This window comes from Haplochromis burtoni, unplaced genomic scaffold (genome assembly GCF_018398535.1).
Source record: "Haplochromis burtoni strain Fernald_Lab_line unplaced genomic scaffold, NCSU_Asbu1 Contig_596, whole genome shotgun sequence".
Classification (NCBI taxonomy): domain Eukaryota; kingdom Metazoa; phylum Chordata; class Actinopteri; order Cichliformes; family Cichlidae; genus Haplochromis; species Haplochromis burtoni.
Window position 1 is genome coordinate 47,254 of NW_024582957.1, and position 16,044 is coordinate 63,297.

General features: G+C 39.0%; 1 protein-coding gene across 1 annotated transcript in view; it reads right to left on the reverse strand.

Annotated features, from left to right (window-relative positions):
* Positions 1-16,044, reverse strand: part of pde5ab (phosphodiesterase 5A, cGMP-specific, b) — a gene marked incomplete in the record, with an annotated part of 74,901 nt that overhangs the window by 20,692 nt on the left and 38,165 nt on the right. The window contains 7 exon segments of the mRNA XM_042214633.1: positions 72-166; positions 1,456-1,581; positions 4,657-4,803; positions 6,947-6,997; positions 11,959-12,134; positions 13,078-13,162; positions 13,242-13,350. Coding sequence (XP_042070567.1) covers positions 72-166; positions 1,456-1,581; positions 4,657-4,803; positions 6,947-6,997; positions 11,959-12,134; positions 13,078-13,162; positions 13,242-13,350 — 789 coding nt within the window.

The window sequence follows — 16,044 nt, forward strand, 5'->3', positions numbered from 1 at the left end:
TGAATAGTGTGCTCCCACGCATGCATATATGATCATGCACACACCTCTGTGACTCATGCTCTCTGATGTACCTCTGTATGTAGGAGTTATTGACTCCTCTGTGGTCCAGGTCGTGGCAGAGTGTTGCAATCATTAGAGCCAGCACCTCCAAATCACTCATATAGCTCTGTTAGGAGATGAATAAGTACATTAAGGCAAGGAAGGAAGGTGGGAAAAATGGCAACAGATGACATACTGCCTCCACAACCAAACCAAAAAATACAGTTGTGTACACAATGCTGTTATAATACACTTTTGGCAGTGTGTGTGCTCAGCATGCACCCTGGAGTGGACATCAAAGCTGGTTCTGCATATGACACAAAAGCTTTTATGCAGCCAGCTGCCAATTTTGCACACAAAAATCACTAGTTTTTATAATGTGAATTATTCCCGAATCAAAAATTATTTGATACATGTTACATGTTTCCCGAATAATTTTTGTTCTTGGCAGTGTGCTGGGGTCCTTCAAATCTGTCTGATCACCCATAATAGGGTAAATCATATATAATTCAGTCTATTAATTGGAAATCATGTAAAAATAACAATCTTTTTTAAACTATTATGACACTAGCACTTGCTAGTGTCATCAAATCATGACACTAGCAAGTGCATTTTTTTTGCTTTTTTTGTTGTTCAAGGTTGTATTGTTGTGAGATAACTTAGACGTTTCAGCAAGTAACTGCTGATTCATAACTACATTAGGGATAAATGTGGTAGAGTAGTAGGTGTGCAAACGGGTGGGTATTCTGGAGTCCTTGCCAAGGATTCTTAATTGGAATTTAGGCTCTTTTTAAGAGAGCTGGTTTTTATGTCTCACCTCACCTCAAAAAGAGCCAAAAAACGCACAAATAACTGAAAAAAGGTGAATGAGGGGTGTTAGCATTTTACTTCATTTTAAGTTTTAGACTTTTGTTTTGGACTTTGATTTCATATTAAGTTTGGTGAGGTTTGATTTGAATTTGTCAGGCAACGACTACCGGTACTGTTTACATTTTAGCACCAGAAGCACTTAATGCATGGTCAGAAAAAAGAATGGTTTGGGTTAAAAACAACCATTTACGGCTTTATTAACTATCTGAAACAGCAAAGTTCTTGCATCTGCTAAAATATTCTCTATCATTTTTCTTTACCTCAGTACAAGTTCTGTACAAGGGGACATTTGACTAGTGTCACATTGCATTACTACACATTAAAAAATTATTTTAAAAAGGTACACTTTGCTTTCAAATGTAGTAGCAAGTGGCTCTGACAAACTGTATAAACCATGTTGGATTACTTAGAAAAAAAGTGGTTGCCCTTTGCAGCAAGATTACTGTTACTGTTACTATGAGATGCCTTGGAAAATCCTCGGTATGTTACGTGTTGGGAATGAGAATGCTCTGGGAATCAATGACTATATTTTTTGACTGCACTTACCTGTAAGTGCCCTGACTTGAGGACAACAAACATGCACTGGGCTGTGTTGAAGGCATGTCTCCAGTTATGATAGGCCACATTCTTCCTGTAGTTCTTCTTAACACTCATAATCCACTGACATAAACTCTGCAGAAGAGAGCCAAAATGTTGCAAAGTAAAAGCATATACAAAATTTAATTTGGTTTTGTTCTTTGCATCGCCTGATTGTAGAGACAATCATTCTAAATTGACTGCTATTTGTATGCACAATACTACCCTGCTTCTATCTGTCTGAAAGTAAGTTTCCTACAACAAGGGACACATTTCTAAGGGGTGAAAAAGGCTAAGGCCACAGCAACAGCAACCAGGGATAATTTTTAAATTTGTGTCCACTGAGATACAAACTGTGACACAGGTTAAAATAAAAAGGGTTGACATTTATGTCCATGTTATGTCAATAAGATCTTACTACAGTCAGTGTGGTTTTAATGTGCTGAGCACTTAGAAGATGACTGACACAGACAGCCATCATGTCTTTACGAACTAATACTAGTACAAACTAATTTAAGTTAAGAAAATAATAATGAATTATAAATTAAGAGTAAATATTCTCTACAGAATTTATGCTAGAGGAACAATGTTTTTTCAAGAACACAACACGTAAGATAAGATAAGATAACTCTTTATTGTCATTGCACAGTCATACATAGTACAGTAGTACAATGAAATTGGAAAACTGTCCTACGTCGGCACTACATATAACACAACACGACACGATATGACACATCACAACGCAACAAACAACACAACACAGTATATTAACTTAGTATAAAAAAGAAGAATAAGTGTATGTGTATTGCACACTGTTATTATTGCACCTTGTTATAAATATTAAATATTATTATTGTTATTACAATGGGACCAAAATGAAAATGAAAAACAAACTAAAGCAGTACATTGTAAGTGGGGTACAATTTTAGCAATTGAAAGTAAAGGCAAATGTGACAAGCACAGGGTCATTTTCTTTGCCATTTCCGAAAGTGAACACTTAGCAGTAACAAAGCAGAGAGCCCTGATGTGCTGGCAGGGTGCTAAGCTGCACGCTCGTCATGACCACACTGTGAATAAAACTAATTCCAATCTGAGGCACCACGAGAATCCAAATTATTATTCATCTAATCAAATCGGGGCTCATTTTCTCTATAGGAAACATTATAATTTGATCTCAGACTTGAATGAGTGTCTGTATAACATGTTAGGATTGCAATCAAATCATGACTTGGTGTGCAGTTCAGTTTCCAGGGTGTGATGCTCTGGGATGGCCAGTTTGTCAGCTATTGGTGTGAAAGTTAAACTGACAGCCTGCACTGCTGGAGGGCCATAACTTCCTCCAGTCAAAGTTTCTTTTTGTGAGGCCTCTCCCCGCAGGCACCCAGGGGTCAGCCACCAAGAGCACCTAAAGGTGGAGAGCCAATCCTGCCAATGATCTGCTGATGCCGGCGTCAATTAAAAGTCAGATGAGCAGAGAATTGGGCTTAACAGACAGCGATGACAGAGTCACCGACACAGTCTCGTGTCGGTGACTTTTGGAGGGGTATTGTTTTATGTGCATGATACTGTTGTGTGATACTGTTGTGTGATGATACTTCTTCAGCTGTAAATGCATTTATTTGTCCTCCGACACATTTGCTCATAATGTAATGGTTTAATGTTGCTGACAAAAAGGAGGTTGTTTTTTTTGCAACAGTTCATAATATACACTGAAGATATCGGTTGTTTCTGTGCTGCCCTTTTAAAGTCAAACCTTCTACTCTGAGTAAAATATCTGTTGTTGCACAATAAGAGCTACTTTAAGGCTAGTTCTCTTAAGATTATGAATGGTTTGGCTTGCAGTGCATGTACAGTAGCTGAGCCTTTAAAAAAAAACAAAAAAAACCCCAAAACGCTTTAGCTCTATTTAAATCGTAGGTCAAGTTGAATGAGCACCAAGTCACCTCCTGTACAAGCTGTATGCCCGTATTGAGCAAGACTCACTGATCCACCTCTGATGGGGAATGCCTAGCTGAAGCCCTGGTCCACAAGAGCTTCAACTCTCACCTCTGTTAGAGCTTCGGCAACATTCTGAGGGAGACTGGGGACACTGAGTCCGAATGGAGCATGTTGAGCGCCTCCATTGCATGATGTTGTAGGGCTGTCTTGGTTAACATGCCTTTGCAATGTCTTGAGGAGATCTGGGGCGGTACCTCTGGATTGGCAGAGTGAGGTGGTGGTTTCCATGTTCAAGAAGGGGGACCAGAGGGTGTGCTCCAAATATAGCGGGATCACACTCCTCAGCCTCCGCAGGAAAGTCTATGCCAGGATGCTGGAAGGGAGAGTCCGTCAGTTCGTCAAACCTCGGATACAGGAGGAACAATGCGGTTTTCATCCCGGTCGTGGAACACTAGACCAACTCTGTTTTTATTCTGTTCCACGTCCTGTCACTCTCTGTCTTAAGCTGCCTGAGGCATTTTGTAGCAGCTCAACTCAGGGTGTCATCTTTCTGATTTATTTGTGCATGATCAGTGTTTCATCCTGAATTGTAGCTTGAACATCTTCCGTTGCTTGTTGCTTGAAGACTACCATGCACTGTGGGGAATTCTTGTGGGTTGACATAGTAATAACCTCCTTTTGGCAGCTTATTATTGCAGGGTACCTGATGACTGGTAGGATGTATGTACTGATGGCTCAGATGCTTATTCCGAACACTCAACTGGCTTCTCAGCACCTGTCTTACCTTATTTGGCTGTGGCTTAACTTAGTGCATATTCATCATGGTTCCTGTTGGCCTGTGGGATACCCAGGTTGTTGAAGCTGTCCTCTACATCTGCTATTCTCCCTTCTGAGAACTTCATCCCTTCAATCCGGATCCCCTTTCTTCTTTTTGCAAACATTTGGCTGGTGAGGTGAATCAGTAAGTCTTACTGGCATAGAGCTTGTACAGGAGGTAACTAGTGGTCACTCAGCTTGACCTAAATCAGTACTGAATCTATATCTGTATTCATTCTTAGTGATGAGCTGGCTTAGGTGGTTGAGGCCTATGCAGAAGAGCAGTGGGAACAGAGCATCACCTCTGAAACAAAGGCCTGAGTGGTATTTTTAAAGCAAGTTTGCAGTTCTCATGGATTTTAATGGAGCACATGTTAAGTCTAACCTGTTTGTGTAAAATCCCAGGTCAGTTCTTACCGTGTACTTCATCTGAAAGTTTTGGACCAGGTTGAGGTCAACAAACATCCGCACAGTAGCCAGCGTGGTTTCACTATCTGACAAGTCAAAGTCACTGAAGCTGAAGTCCAGAAGATGGAGCGACTGGGCTGATGGAATGGTTGCTAACTTCAAACACACACAGAATATACACATGCAAACAGCAGGAAAAACAACAGCAGAAATTCTGCATTATATAGTTGAACTAAAGACTAATGATTAAATATTAATCAGATTCAAATCTCAATTCTTAATTCTGTTGCTGTTACAGAAGCAACTTTAATTTAAAATGCAGTTATGAGGTGTGCAATGTGCCAAATATACAGTATGTAGCTACCTCTTGAGTAGAGACTACCAAAATAATCAATTCTGTGTCCTAGTTACCAAGTGACACATCCTCTCTCTTGTGCCCAAGGGAGGACACTTAATCAGGCTATGCTATTAGTTCAGCCAGTTTGCTATAAGGAGAGGGGAAGAGAGCAGGATCCTTTCAGATGGTCAAGCAGTGCCACTGTTAGTGCTGGTGGGGAAGATGGGCTGCTCTAATTGGTTCATATTTTAAGAGGTACCTTGAAGTCAATGAGCCAGTTAGATGCTACAAATGAGCTACTCAAAATCACTTGGAATATCCTTTATTCTTTTTTTGGTTGATTTGTGGGGTTCATTCATACACGATTTGCTCAAAAATATTTAAATTAGACACAAAATACTAATAGTAGAAAGAATCATATTAATGATCCAACCCCAATGAAGAGAAGTATATATTATCACCAGATATATTACCACCAACATTATCAAATTAAGTGCTAATGTCCCCATAAACAAGACACATGGATTCAAAACTCCATCCGTCCGTCAATTCATTCTCCTCCATGTGTTCCAGGGGGATACTGTGGCTAGGGAGCGTCATTTACCTGACAGGAAACACGGCGCCTAAGCTCAACGCTCAAAAGTTTGATTATACTTTACGAGAACGGATGACAACAGGGCAACTTGCAATACTTGCAAAGTAAATATTTCATTTAAGGGAGGAAACACTACGAATATGCAAAACCATTTGCTCACAAAGCACGCGATAACCTTAAATGAATGCTGTGTTTTTAATTCCGCTCCGGGCTTGTGAATCTCAACCCAGCAGGAACGTTTGCGCGTCCTCTCCCATTAATGTGGCAGATAAATAATCAACTAACAGTGCATATTATGTTAGTGAGATCTGCCTTATTACAAAACCTGCCATTACTGTGCATTTAGGTGACCATGATGAGAGAGACAGACAGAGTCTGGCTCAGATGCTGGCAGTTGTCGCTGCAGTCTACCGGTAGCGTCTCCTTTCAGGCCAGGATAGACGAATGTCACCGAGCAGTGACTAAGTTTGTGGTCAAAGGCTTGCACCCATTTGCCACAGCAGATGATTTTCGGTAAGTGAATGTGTTTAATTGTAGGCAGGGACATTACTGGATATTCTTGTGTAATTGCTACGAATAATTTATGTTATACTTTGTTATTGCTACAGAAGAATATTTATTTTATTATTTTACATTTACAATTTTTTTTCCTGGGGACCCTGTGACACCCCATTGAAGAGCCGTAGGCTGGATCTCTTAAGATCTCACTGTTGGGTTTGTAAGGCCATGTTACTCCTAAATTTCTATCTTGTTCAAAGAGAAGATATAAAACAAAGTTCTAAGCTAATCGACCTTAGTGTTCTCCTTTTTTAAAAAGAATCAATAAGAGAATCGATAAAGAATCGAATCGTTAAACAGAATCGAAAATGGAATCGGAATTGTGAAAATCTTATCAATATCCATCCCTAACTGTGGCATTACAAATCCCACTGATAGATAGATAATCTATCCAGCATATCCTTAGCATATCCAAAACATGTCACCTAAGAGGAATCCAGGATATGCCAGAACCATCAAAAGTGGCTGTTTTTGATGTGGAAGAGTAGCCACTCTACTTTAAGCCTCTCCCAAATGACTGAGTATCTCAGCTTATCTCTGAGATACTCAGTCATGGATGGCTGTAGCTCAGGTGGTAGAGCAGATCACCTACTAACTGGAAGGCTGGTGGTTTGATCCCCGTCTGCTTCAGTCTACATGCCAAATATCTTTGGGCCCATGTAGTTCCCATACTTTCTTACTGATTCAGCCAAAGATGTTATTTCTACACGAAGCCTTCTTTCTCTTAACAACATCACCTGCCTGTGTTTCTCTCTTTCCATGCTAAGTGTATAATGTTAAATTAATGCATTTCAATTTACTTCAGCTACCTGGAGTTCCCGTGATTCTTCATCTGCAGCAGAGGCATGATACGACAAGACCTGCAACACATGTATTTAAAAAAAGATGAGTTTTGCAGAAATAAAAGATATGATTATTGCACAAGTATCGGATTTTCTGTAGAAAGCACACTTGCACTGTCTATATTGCTGTTCTCTGAGAACAGTCTGTAGTCTGCTTTGTGGCAGCACTCAGTTTGCAATTATTTCACCAAATACAAATATGTCTGACTGACTGGACATTCTGCATGACCTTTCTTTTATTTAGCAGGCACAGTGCATGTTAATAGACATCAGTATAAAAGACAAGATGTAACATGTAAACATGCCATGTTCAGAGACTTTTGGAAATCATAAAGAAAAAAAAGTGGGCTCTGATACTTGCAGGCTGTCAAAATGAAACGGACAGCTCAACAGGCTTTTGACAGGCTATAAAAAAGAAAAGTGGCACTACTCATCAACCAGATGTCAGTCAAATCCAAAATAAAAAAGAATCCTTTATGAAGAGGAGTGCACTGTCAAAACAGCAACTAAATCTTGTGTTTACTATTTTTAGTTACCAGCAGATGAAAATACAATCAGTGTTTTGTGCAGTGCTTGTCGGTCGGGTGGACCTTCTCCCTTCTGAGTGTAGGAAGCTCCTTCCAAGTCCAACAGCAGTTGGACCAGGTGATTGGTATAAAGCAATCGATCTAACAGATACTTCCTTTCAAGTGGCCATAGATCCAGACCGCAAACACTTGCTGATATGTGCATATGCATTCAACAGCATAATCCTTCAAATTCCTGGTGCTGCTGCCTGGTGAAGTTATCTTTTTGCTCCCTACATCATTACGAAGATAGCATTAATTCCTCACTGAGAGAGGAGCACCTTAGCCTTTCTGCATGATAGGACTCATAGCAGCTTCAGTAAGTACGCCTTTCCCTGTTAAAGCTGTATCACTCTCTGCTGTGTGCATTTCCCCCAGTGTAAATGATACCACCAATTCAAAGGAGAGTGTGTCAGCGGAGCTGTTTTCTGATTCTAAAGGCTTGTCAGTGGCCATGATATGCAGAGATAATCAGTCTCTACAGGGACCTCCTCTCTCAGGTGGGAAGAGGGATGATCCACTCAGAACTGTGGTGGCTGTTTACCATTTGAGAGGTGAAATTTATAAGGGTCAGCCCCCAAGTGTGGGGGCAACGACAACTCATTTCTCTCCTTTAGGGGACAGAAATCATAGTCATAACATTTCATTTTGCTGTGTGTTTCTTGCACTTGATGCATGCATGTTGTCTTGTTAATTTTGGATCCATACACATTACAGCTCTTCTTTTTGTTGATACTGGATCTAGGACCCTAAAGAAGATCAGAGAACATCTTCTGATACGTGTCATTGTCTTGTGTCTTCGACCCAGTTTTTAAGGTTGTTCTGGACTCTTTATTCATTCTTTTAAATGTATTAAATGTTTATATTCAAATTTTGTATTAGGTTTGAGTTCTGTATTTCACTAGTGTTCCAAGTTTGTTATTTTAAACTCTTGGTTCTTGTTTTATCTTTTTTCCCATTCGTTTCCAATCTATCTCTGTCTCATCTCAGTATCCTGTCATCAGTGTCCCTGTGTTTGTTTACTTCCTTTCTCCCCAGTCATGTCCCTGTTTCTACCTGGTCTCTCTGTGTTCTGTCTCTGTGAATACCTTTGTAGTCCTGGCCCTGTGTTTTCTCCCTTCCTGTTCTCATGTTCATCTCTTTGTGTTTCGTCCCTTTGTCTCCCCAGTTTGTAAACGTCTCTGTGTATGTTCCCAGTCCCAGTGTCAACGTCACGTCTTAGTCTTGAGTGTGTGTTAGTGTTACTTCCTGTCTTCTTTTGAGTCTCGTGTCTTGTGCATGTGATGTTCTGTTTTGCTTCCCCTGTCTTGTTAGTTATGATTCTTTTAAGCTGTGTTCTCCAGGTGTGTCCGCTTTCCTTAATCACCCTCCTGTGTGTATATTGTTTGCATCTCCCTCTGTTCATCATCACATTCTCCCTCATTGTGTGTGTGAATTCAGTTTATTTGTCAATTCAGCTTGTTGTTGGTCTGTAGTCAGTCAGCTAGATCCTTTAGCTTTTTTCCCCATTGCCTTTTGTGCCAGCAATAAAGCTGTGGTTTCTAGTTTTATCTGCCGCTCGCTACATGACAATACAGGTGAATTTCTCAGAGCTCATCAGCTTTTAATTAGACATGTTTTTTTTGTAATATTTCAGTATCATGTGGCTTTAATTGGAGCAAATTCATTGACTGCTGTTTTATTACAGAAGCCATGTAGACGCGTTGTTCCTTCTTTTGCCCGTAAACATAACATGCACTGGCTGTCACTGTTATAACTGATACAAATTTACAAATAAAGATCTTTCACTGTAGCTTCTTAGCTCAGAATGGAAGTGCATTTATATGAAAATGTCATTGTCTCACATATACTATCACATATTCACATATGTGAAAACACAATGGCATTCTCCTAAAAATAAGAAGAGGTCCTTTGTTTTGTTCAAGCTTAAAAACATAAAATAGTGTGATTAATGGCTCAGTGAGAACATGATGAAGGACATGGAACAGGGTTATCCATTTTGTTCCTACTCATGCCCTGCAGCAAACATTGCAAAACTTATTATTTCTCCCTGCCTGTAATCCAGTGGCTGCCTTTCATATGCTTTCAGAACTGTCCACATAAATGTGTTGTTGTGTCATCAAAGCCTCCCCACTGTGACAGTGATCTCCTTTAGAATCAAAAGTGTGTCTGATGTCACGTGATTGCTGACACTGGAACTTGGACAAAAATGTTTGTTCTATTAGAAGTGCTCATTGATCCTCTCTATGTGGAAGAGATATTAAATATTAAATCATGTCTTTGAAGTCCAGAAAACATGCTGTGATTGCTTGTGTTTTAGGACAGAGCCGACAGTTAAATGTCACAAAAGATTAATCTGCTCACCTCCTCATCAACACAGCTCACTGCTGTGCCATCTACAGCAACTGACTGGCGTCCTGACTCAGAGTCCAAATGACCAGTGTTCTTTTTGGATTTGTTGACAATTTTGACTAATTTGAAATGATTTCATCTCCTGTTTGTTGCATTTAAAATGTAATATTTTTCAACATTTTAAGGCTACAGCTGTCTAATACTTGTGTGGTTTTAACTGATGTTTACAGTTCAAAGTTCACTGGTAACTAACTGTCATCACCAGCCAATCAGCTGCTGAGTCAAATACCGACATCTGAAAAATGATCCACATTACATCGTGTGATTTTGGGCATAAAGAAGAAGATCTGATTGCAGTCTTTAGATGCAGAACAAATTAAGATAATTCTAGTGCTCCAAAAAAAGTGGAATGTAAGAGATTTCAGATGCAGTTTCTGTGATTCTGCAGTGAACTAAGGGGCTGACAGCCATCGATAAATGCAGTTCACCAAAATTAACATCAGCTTAGATACTTGTGTCTCCAACAGAGAGATGAGAAGATACCTCAGGGTTTCACTTCACTAAAAAAATGAAGGGAATGGTTGTCATTCCTTTTGATAGCAAGATGAAATTCAGTTTTTTCAAACAAATTATCTTTACTCATCTAGAGAATGTAGTGTGAAAGACTTTGTTTCCCTTGAAAAGTATTCATGTGAATTAAAGTTCTACAAAGATTCATTTTAGTGAAAATGGGGCTTAAAATTCCTTTTTTTTCGTTCCTTTATTTTTTTTGTAACGTCCTTTCAAACCACTAGTTGAAACAATGGCCTTGCAAATGCAAATGCACAGGCTGCTAACAATAAGAAAATCTACAATATCCTTCTAAGAGTTGGAAAGGAGGAGAAACAGACTTGTACAATATGTGTGTTTATGCTAGGGCTGCCACGATGAGTCGACTAGTCAAAATCGTCGATGACTAATTTAATAGTCGGCGCGTGGTTTGAAGCTTTCTAAGATCCCAAAAGTTGCAGGAATAAGTAGAAGGATTTAAGAGTGTAATAACGGACTGAAACAGAAGATGGCAACACTGCATGTACAAGGATGCCAGCTGCCGTTAAACCCCGAAGAAGAAGAAGCAGTGTCCGGTATCGTAGCTGTGTCCAAATTAAGGAACCGCATCCTCCTGTGCCCGCATTTGTAGGGCGTTTACGTTACAACGACACGACGAAGACTGTCCACATTCGAAGACTCCGACAAATGCGGCCGACAAATGCGCCCTTCATTTCCCCAGATCTGAAGGATGGGTCGGGTATATACTTCGTGGCCCATCCTTCATAGCGCAGTCCTGCTCAGTTTCCAACAATGGCGGCAGCTCCTTAGTTTTAATATTACTCTTATTATTCTTTCAGGCAAGAATGTAGCTGTGTAAACTTCAAATATCTGCTCAGTTTATCAAGACACCACATATTTTCAAAAGCGCTCCAACGTTTTCGGAGACGTCTGTTACCCACCAGCTTGATGCTAGCTGGGGTTCAAGGCTCACTAGAGCCGGTGAGAACACTGGACTCCCGGGAAATTGTTTTCAAACCCACCGCCGTTTTTCACTACTCAGGTTAAACATGATATTTAATACACTTAGATAACTTAGAAATGTTATTGTTTGGCTTTTTTCAGTAATTTATTTGTTCCTGAGTAAATCGGTTTGGCTGAGATTAAAGTTATTACATTAAGTTTTCACACAGCTGAATAAACGTCAAGCAGACAACTGATTATCAGAAGTGTGAGATGCTCGAGAATATACTCCGGTGTCCTGTTATATGTTAGATAGCAAGGAGCAGACGGCTGAGTTTATTAAACTCCACCGAAACAATCTGCAAATTTCATTAAAATTTAATAAACGATCATCTTGTCTTTATTTTTAGTTAGCACCTTAAACACTTAAAGCTGTAAGCTAATGATAGTTATATAAGAGCAGATGCTGCTGGTGCAACAAGCTGTACATTTTACGTCCAATGGATACATGATCTGATTAGTCGACTAATCACAAAAATAAACTATCAAAACAGTTTATGCTTGACTCACCTCCAGAGTGACCTCTTGCTTGGCCATAGCTCTCTCTACAGTTTCATACATCTGTGTGTTTTGGATGCCGAGACCACAGAAAATGGCAAACGCCTCCAGGAACTGGTCATCATTTCTGTTGAATGCCTTGACGCTGCCTGACACTTCATCTATTTTGTTCACCAACTGACAAACACCTACATGCAAACACAAAGACATTACTGTTTATATTTGGTAATGTCTAGTATAGAACACTTCACTTTAAATAGGCCCTAATATAAAGGTTAGTTCAGCAAACCTTCAGGTAAGATTATGAGCTTTAGAATAACAACAATTTTATCTTGTCATTGGATCAGTTCATTCTTCCAGAATTGGAGTCAATGAACAACGTCAAACAAAATCTGTAAATACCTAACATCTGACTCAGGGTCATGAGTTTGCCCATAGTTATCCCATGTCATGATGGTTTGTACCAACTAACAAACAACTAGCTAATAATTTAGGTAAGAACGATCTTGAGAAAAACTTGCTGAGAAAAAAACCCTCTCTGATCAGAATTTCTTAGGGATTGCTTCCATATTAATGCAGGATCTGTACTGTCCAAATCGTATTATCATTCTGTGTTATGTAATTAATAAAAAACAAACAAGCATGTTTTAAAATGGAAACCATAGTACCAGGAGATTGTCCCTGCAAGCACAAAACACAAGCACTTCTACAATGCTACCAGTTAGTCAGTTATTTCAAAGCTTTCAATTTAACTTTATGCTTTCATTTGTTTTGAGTAGGATAATGGTCAAAGTCTACACTAATTGTAAGGCCATTAGTATTCTCCTTGCATGCATGCAACTGACTCAGGGTGCAACTCATAAAATCTAAGGTTAGCTAATGCTATAGCTTCACAAAACAGAAATAATTTATATTACTTTTAAAGAAAAACAAAACTAAGGTATTAATTGAAGACAGTGATAAGCCACTTTGTCTACAGTACATGCTGTAATGCAAAAATCTTTTCCTGATTACATTATCAAAAAAATATATACAATTATTATTCCCTTTTATGTATCTGGACATGGGACACAATATTACTTTCTAACTGCTAATGCTAACATTGTATTCGGGCAACAAAGCAAAGCTTACCAATGACTTTGTCCTTCTTGCCATTCCTGATGGGAGTGCAGAGCAAACTCTTTATCTGATTGCTGGAGTGAGCTGGGTTTTCACTCTGTGAGAAAAAGATGGATAATTACTCACTTTGGGAAAAGGAAAAAAAGAGAGAAAAAAGAAAAGAAAAGTGTACAGACCGTCCAAGGAAAGCGCTGGTCCTTGGTGACATCGGCAATGTTCAGAGGCTGCATGGTGTTTTTAACATACTGGGCGTACATATAGTTAATCTGGCTGTTATCGTGGCCCCTGAGAAGAAACACACAAAGAGAAAGAGCTTCACAACTAAGCATTTAGTATCAAGCTCACTTGGAATAATCCATTGAACCCTTGTGGACACTATGATACCATAGAAGGGCTATCCTCAAAACCAAACATAAAACACAAAAGAGAAAAGGCATAATATTCCCCCAAAATGAAGACATTTTCCAAGAAGCGGAAATAAATACAAACATTGTGCAACAACTGTATAAAATGTTAAAACATTTGCATTTCAAGGGTTTAAGACTAAAAAAAGAGCTGAAAAATTATGGTCCCAGTCATGATGGAATTATCATGACTGGGACCATCTCTGCCATGTGACTGTTAATTTGACTGGCTTTGCAGCCTGTGTTTTGTCGCTGACTGCAATGCACTGACCATATTAGCTCCCAGTTGGAGCTGGATTCGTCTAAAAGGCTCTGTTTAAATGTACAGCTACCAACAACCTGACTAATGTTGTTGGTTTCAAGTGCTCCAAATGAAATTTAAAACAGATGTTAAAAAAATACATTTGGGGGGGGAGTGGGTGGAACTGGTGTTTGTCAGGAAATATTTACACCATTTAACTGCACTTAAAACCAAAAACTGAAAGTTCTACATTACTGTTTGTGAAAAGGTAAATAAACAAGATGTGGGCTGTTAAGTAAATGTGCCTGACGACCATTTTTAAAAAAGCATTTCTTTTAACAGACACAGCTTTGTCCAAAAACTGCTATGGTAGAACGGTTTATCACATAGGCCCACATATCACTGAAAGCAGAAGACACATTTTTCGGTCACTCTTATAATTTCTTATACATTTACCAGCAACTTTGTTAGGTATATCCAGTTCAACTACTTATTAACACAAATGCGTAATAAGCCAATCAACTCAATGAATTGAGGGACGCTGATATCAAAAGATCTCCCAAGCAACAGATTGGAAAAGGAAGGGGACTTGAGTGATTTTGAATGTGGCATGGTTGTTCTAACCAGACAGAGTTTTTCAGAAACCACTGACCTACTGGGATTTTCCCACACAACTATCCAAGTTATACAGAGAATGATCAAAAAAATAGAAAATATCCAGTAAGAAGCAATTGTCCGGGAGAAAATGCCTTATTGATGCCAGAGGTCAGAGGAGAATACCCAGATGAGTTTATAGGAAAGCAATGGTAACACATTCAAGATATGCAGAAGAGCATCTCACCAAAATTATGCAACAGAGGATAGGAGAGACATTCTCTGGGTTGATGAGTCTCTGTTGCAATAGGGAGTGTCAGAATTTGGGATAAACAACATAAAATGGATCCATTCTGCCTTGTATCAATTTTAATATTTCTGGCAGAGAAATAACAGTTATTAGTTCTAGTATGCAGTTTCTATCATACTTTGCTACTGGTTATGGGGTGGCAACATTTATTATGTGGTGGCCATGGCATAATGTGCATGCATAATGTGTATTAAGTATTTTTGCTTCCTCAATTAATAGTTTTTTTTTTTCTTAAAATGCGCAACCTTTTCTATTAATTCTACTAGGGGGGACTTTGTGGTGCTGTATCAGTACTTTGACTTTTAGAAGTAACAGCAGCCCTGAGTATTTTCAACAGCCAAAATTAGCAACAAGCAGTTAAGTAGTATGTATAGTATCAACTTTGACATAGTAGTGGCACAAAAATAATGCCATAGTACGCCGCTCTCGTCAGAAGTAAATGCAAATAACTCTGCCCAGGCATCATTAAATGTCAGAGGAGAATATTTTTCTTCAGATATTTTTCTTTTCTTACATTTCTCCATACTTGGCCTACCTGGGGTTGAAAGTCTCGATAAATGCACGGTGTTTCAGCGGTTATACCAGCTTCCGCAAGTGTTATTTTGAGCGAGGAAAAATAATAAAATGTCATTTTATTTTTATATTTCAAGATCATGATAATCTTCCAATTTAGAACTACAAGTTAAATAAAAAGAACTAACACAAATAAAATACACTTCAGCTAAATACTTTTACAATTTATTTTCTCAAACCAAGGAGCCGCAGTCTAAAGACTAAAGAGCTGCAGGTTGCCGACCCCTGCTCTAGGCTAACAGCACTGAATAATAAAATAGCTGCTGGCTAATAAAAACTAGGGGAGCTAGAGAGCCGCACCTGAGTTCAGTGTGCCCTGGCTCAGACCTGGGAGCTAAAGCCATCAGTCATGTCTGTCACCACTTAATAACCCTGTTTGTTATCTTTTGTCTCTCCAAGTTTAACCACAGAGTCCAGCTATAATACTGCATGAGAAATGATGGAAAAAGGATATATAAACATGGCACAAGCTTAAAGTCAGCTAAAGTTAAAGCCAATGGATTTTGGCTGTAGTGCTGTGGTGTAAGTGGTGTGTGAGTAAGACTGGGAGGGAATATGAGCATGTGTTAGCAAATGACAGAAAGGACCCCATGATGAGAGACACAAACTGTTAAGCATGTTTTGATGAAATCTAGCAATTATATTATGAAAATGATCAAGGATGGACCTTACAGATTTTTCCTTATAGTCAACAGTGAACGTGGATCACTGGAAAGTCTTTATTTAAGTTTCTGCACCATACTGGACAGTATATAAACATTTAATGTACTCTTTCATTTATGTTTTTTCTTCATTTTAGCTACTTTCTACATTGTAGATATGTACTACAGACATCTAATATATGCGGAAAGATATAT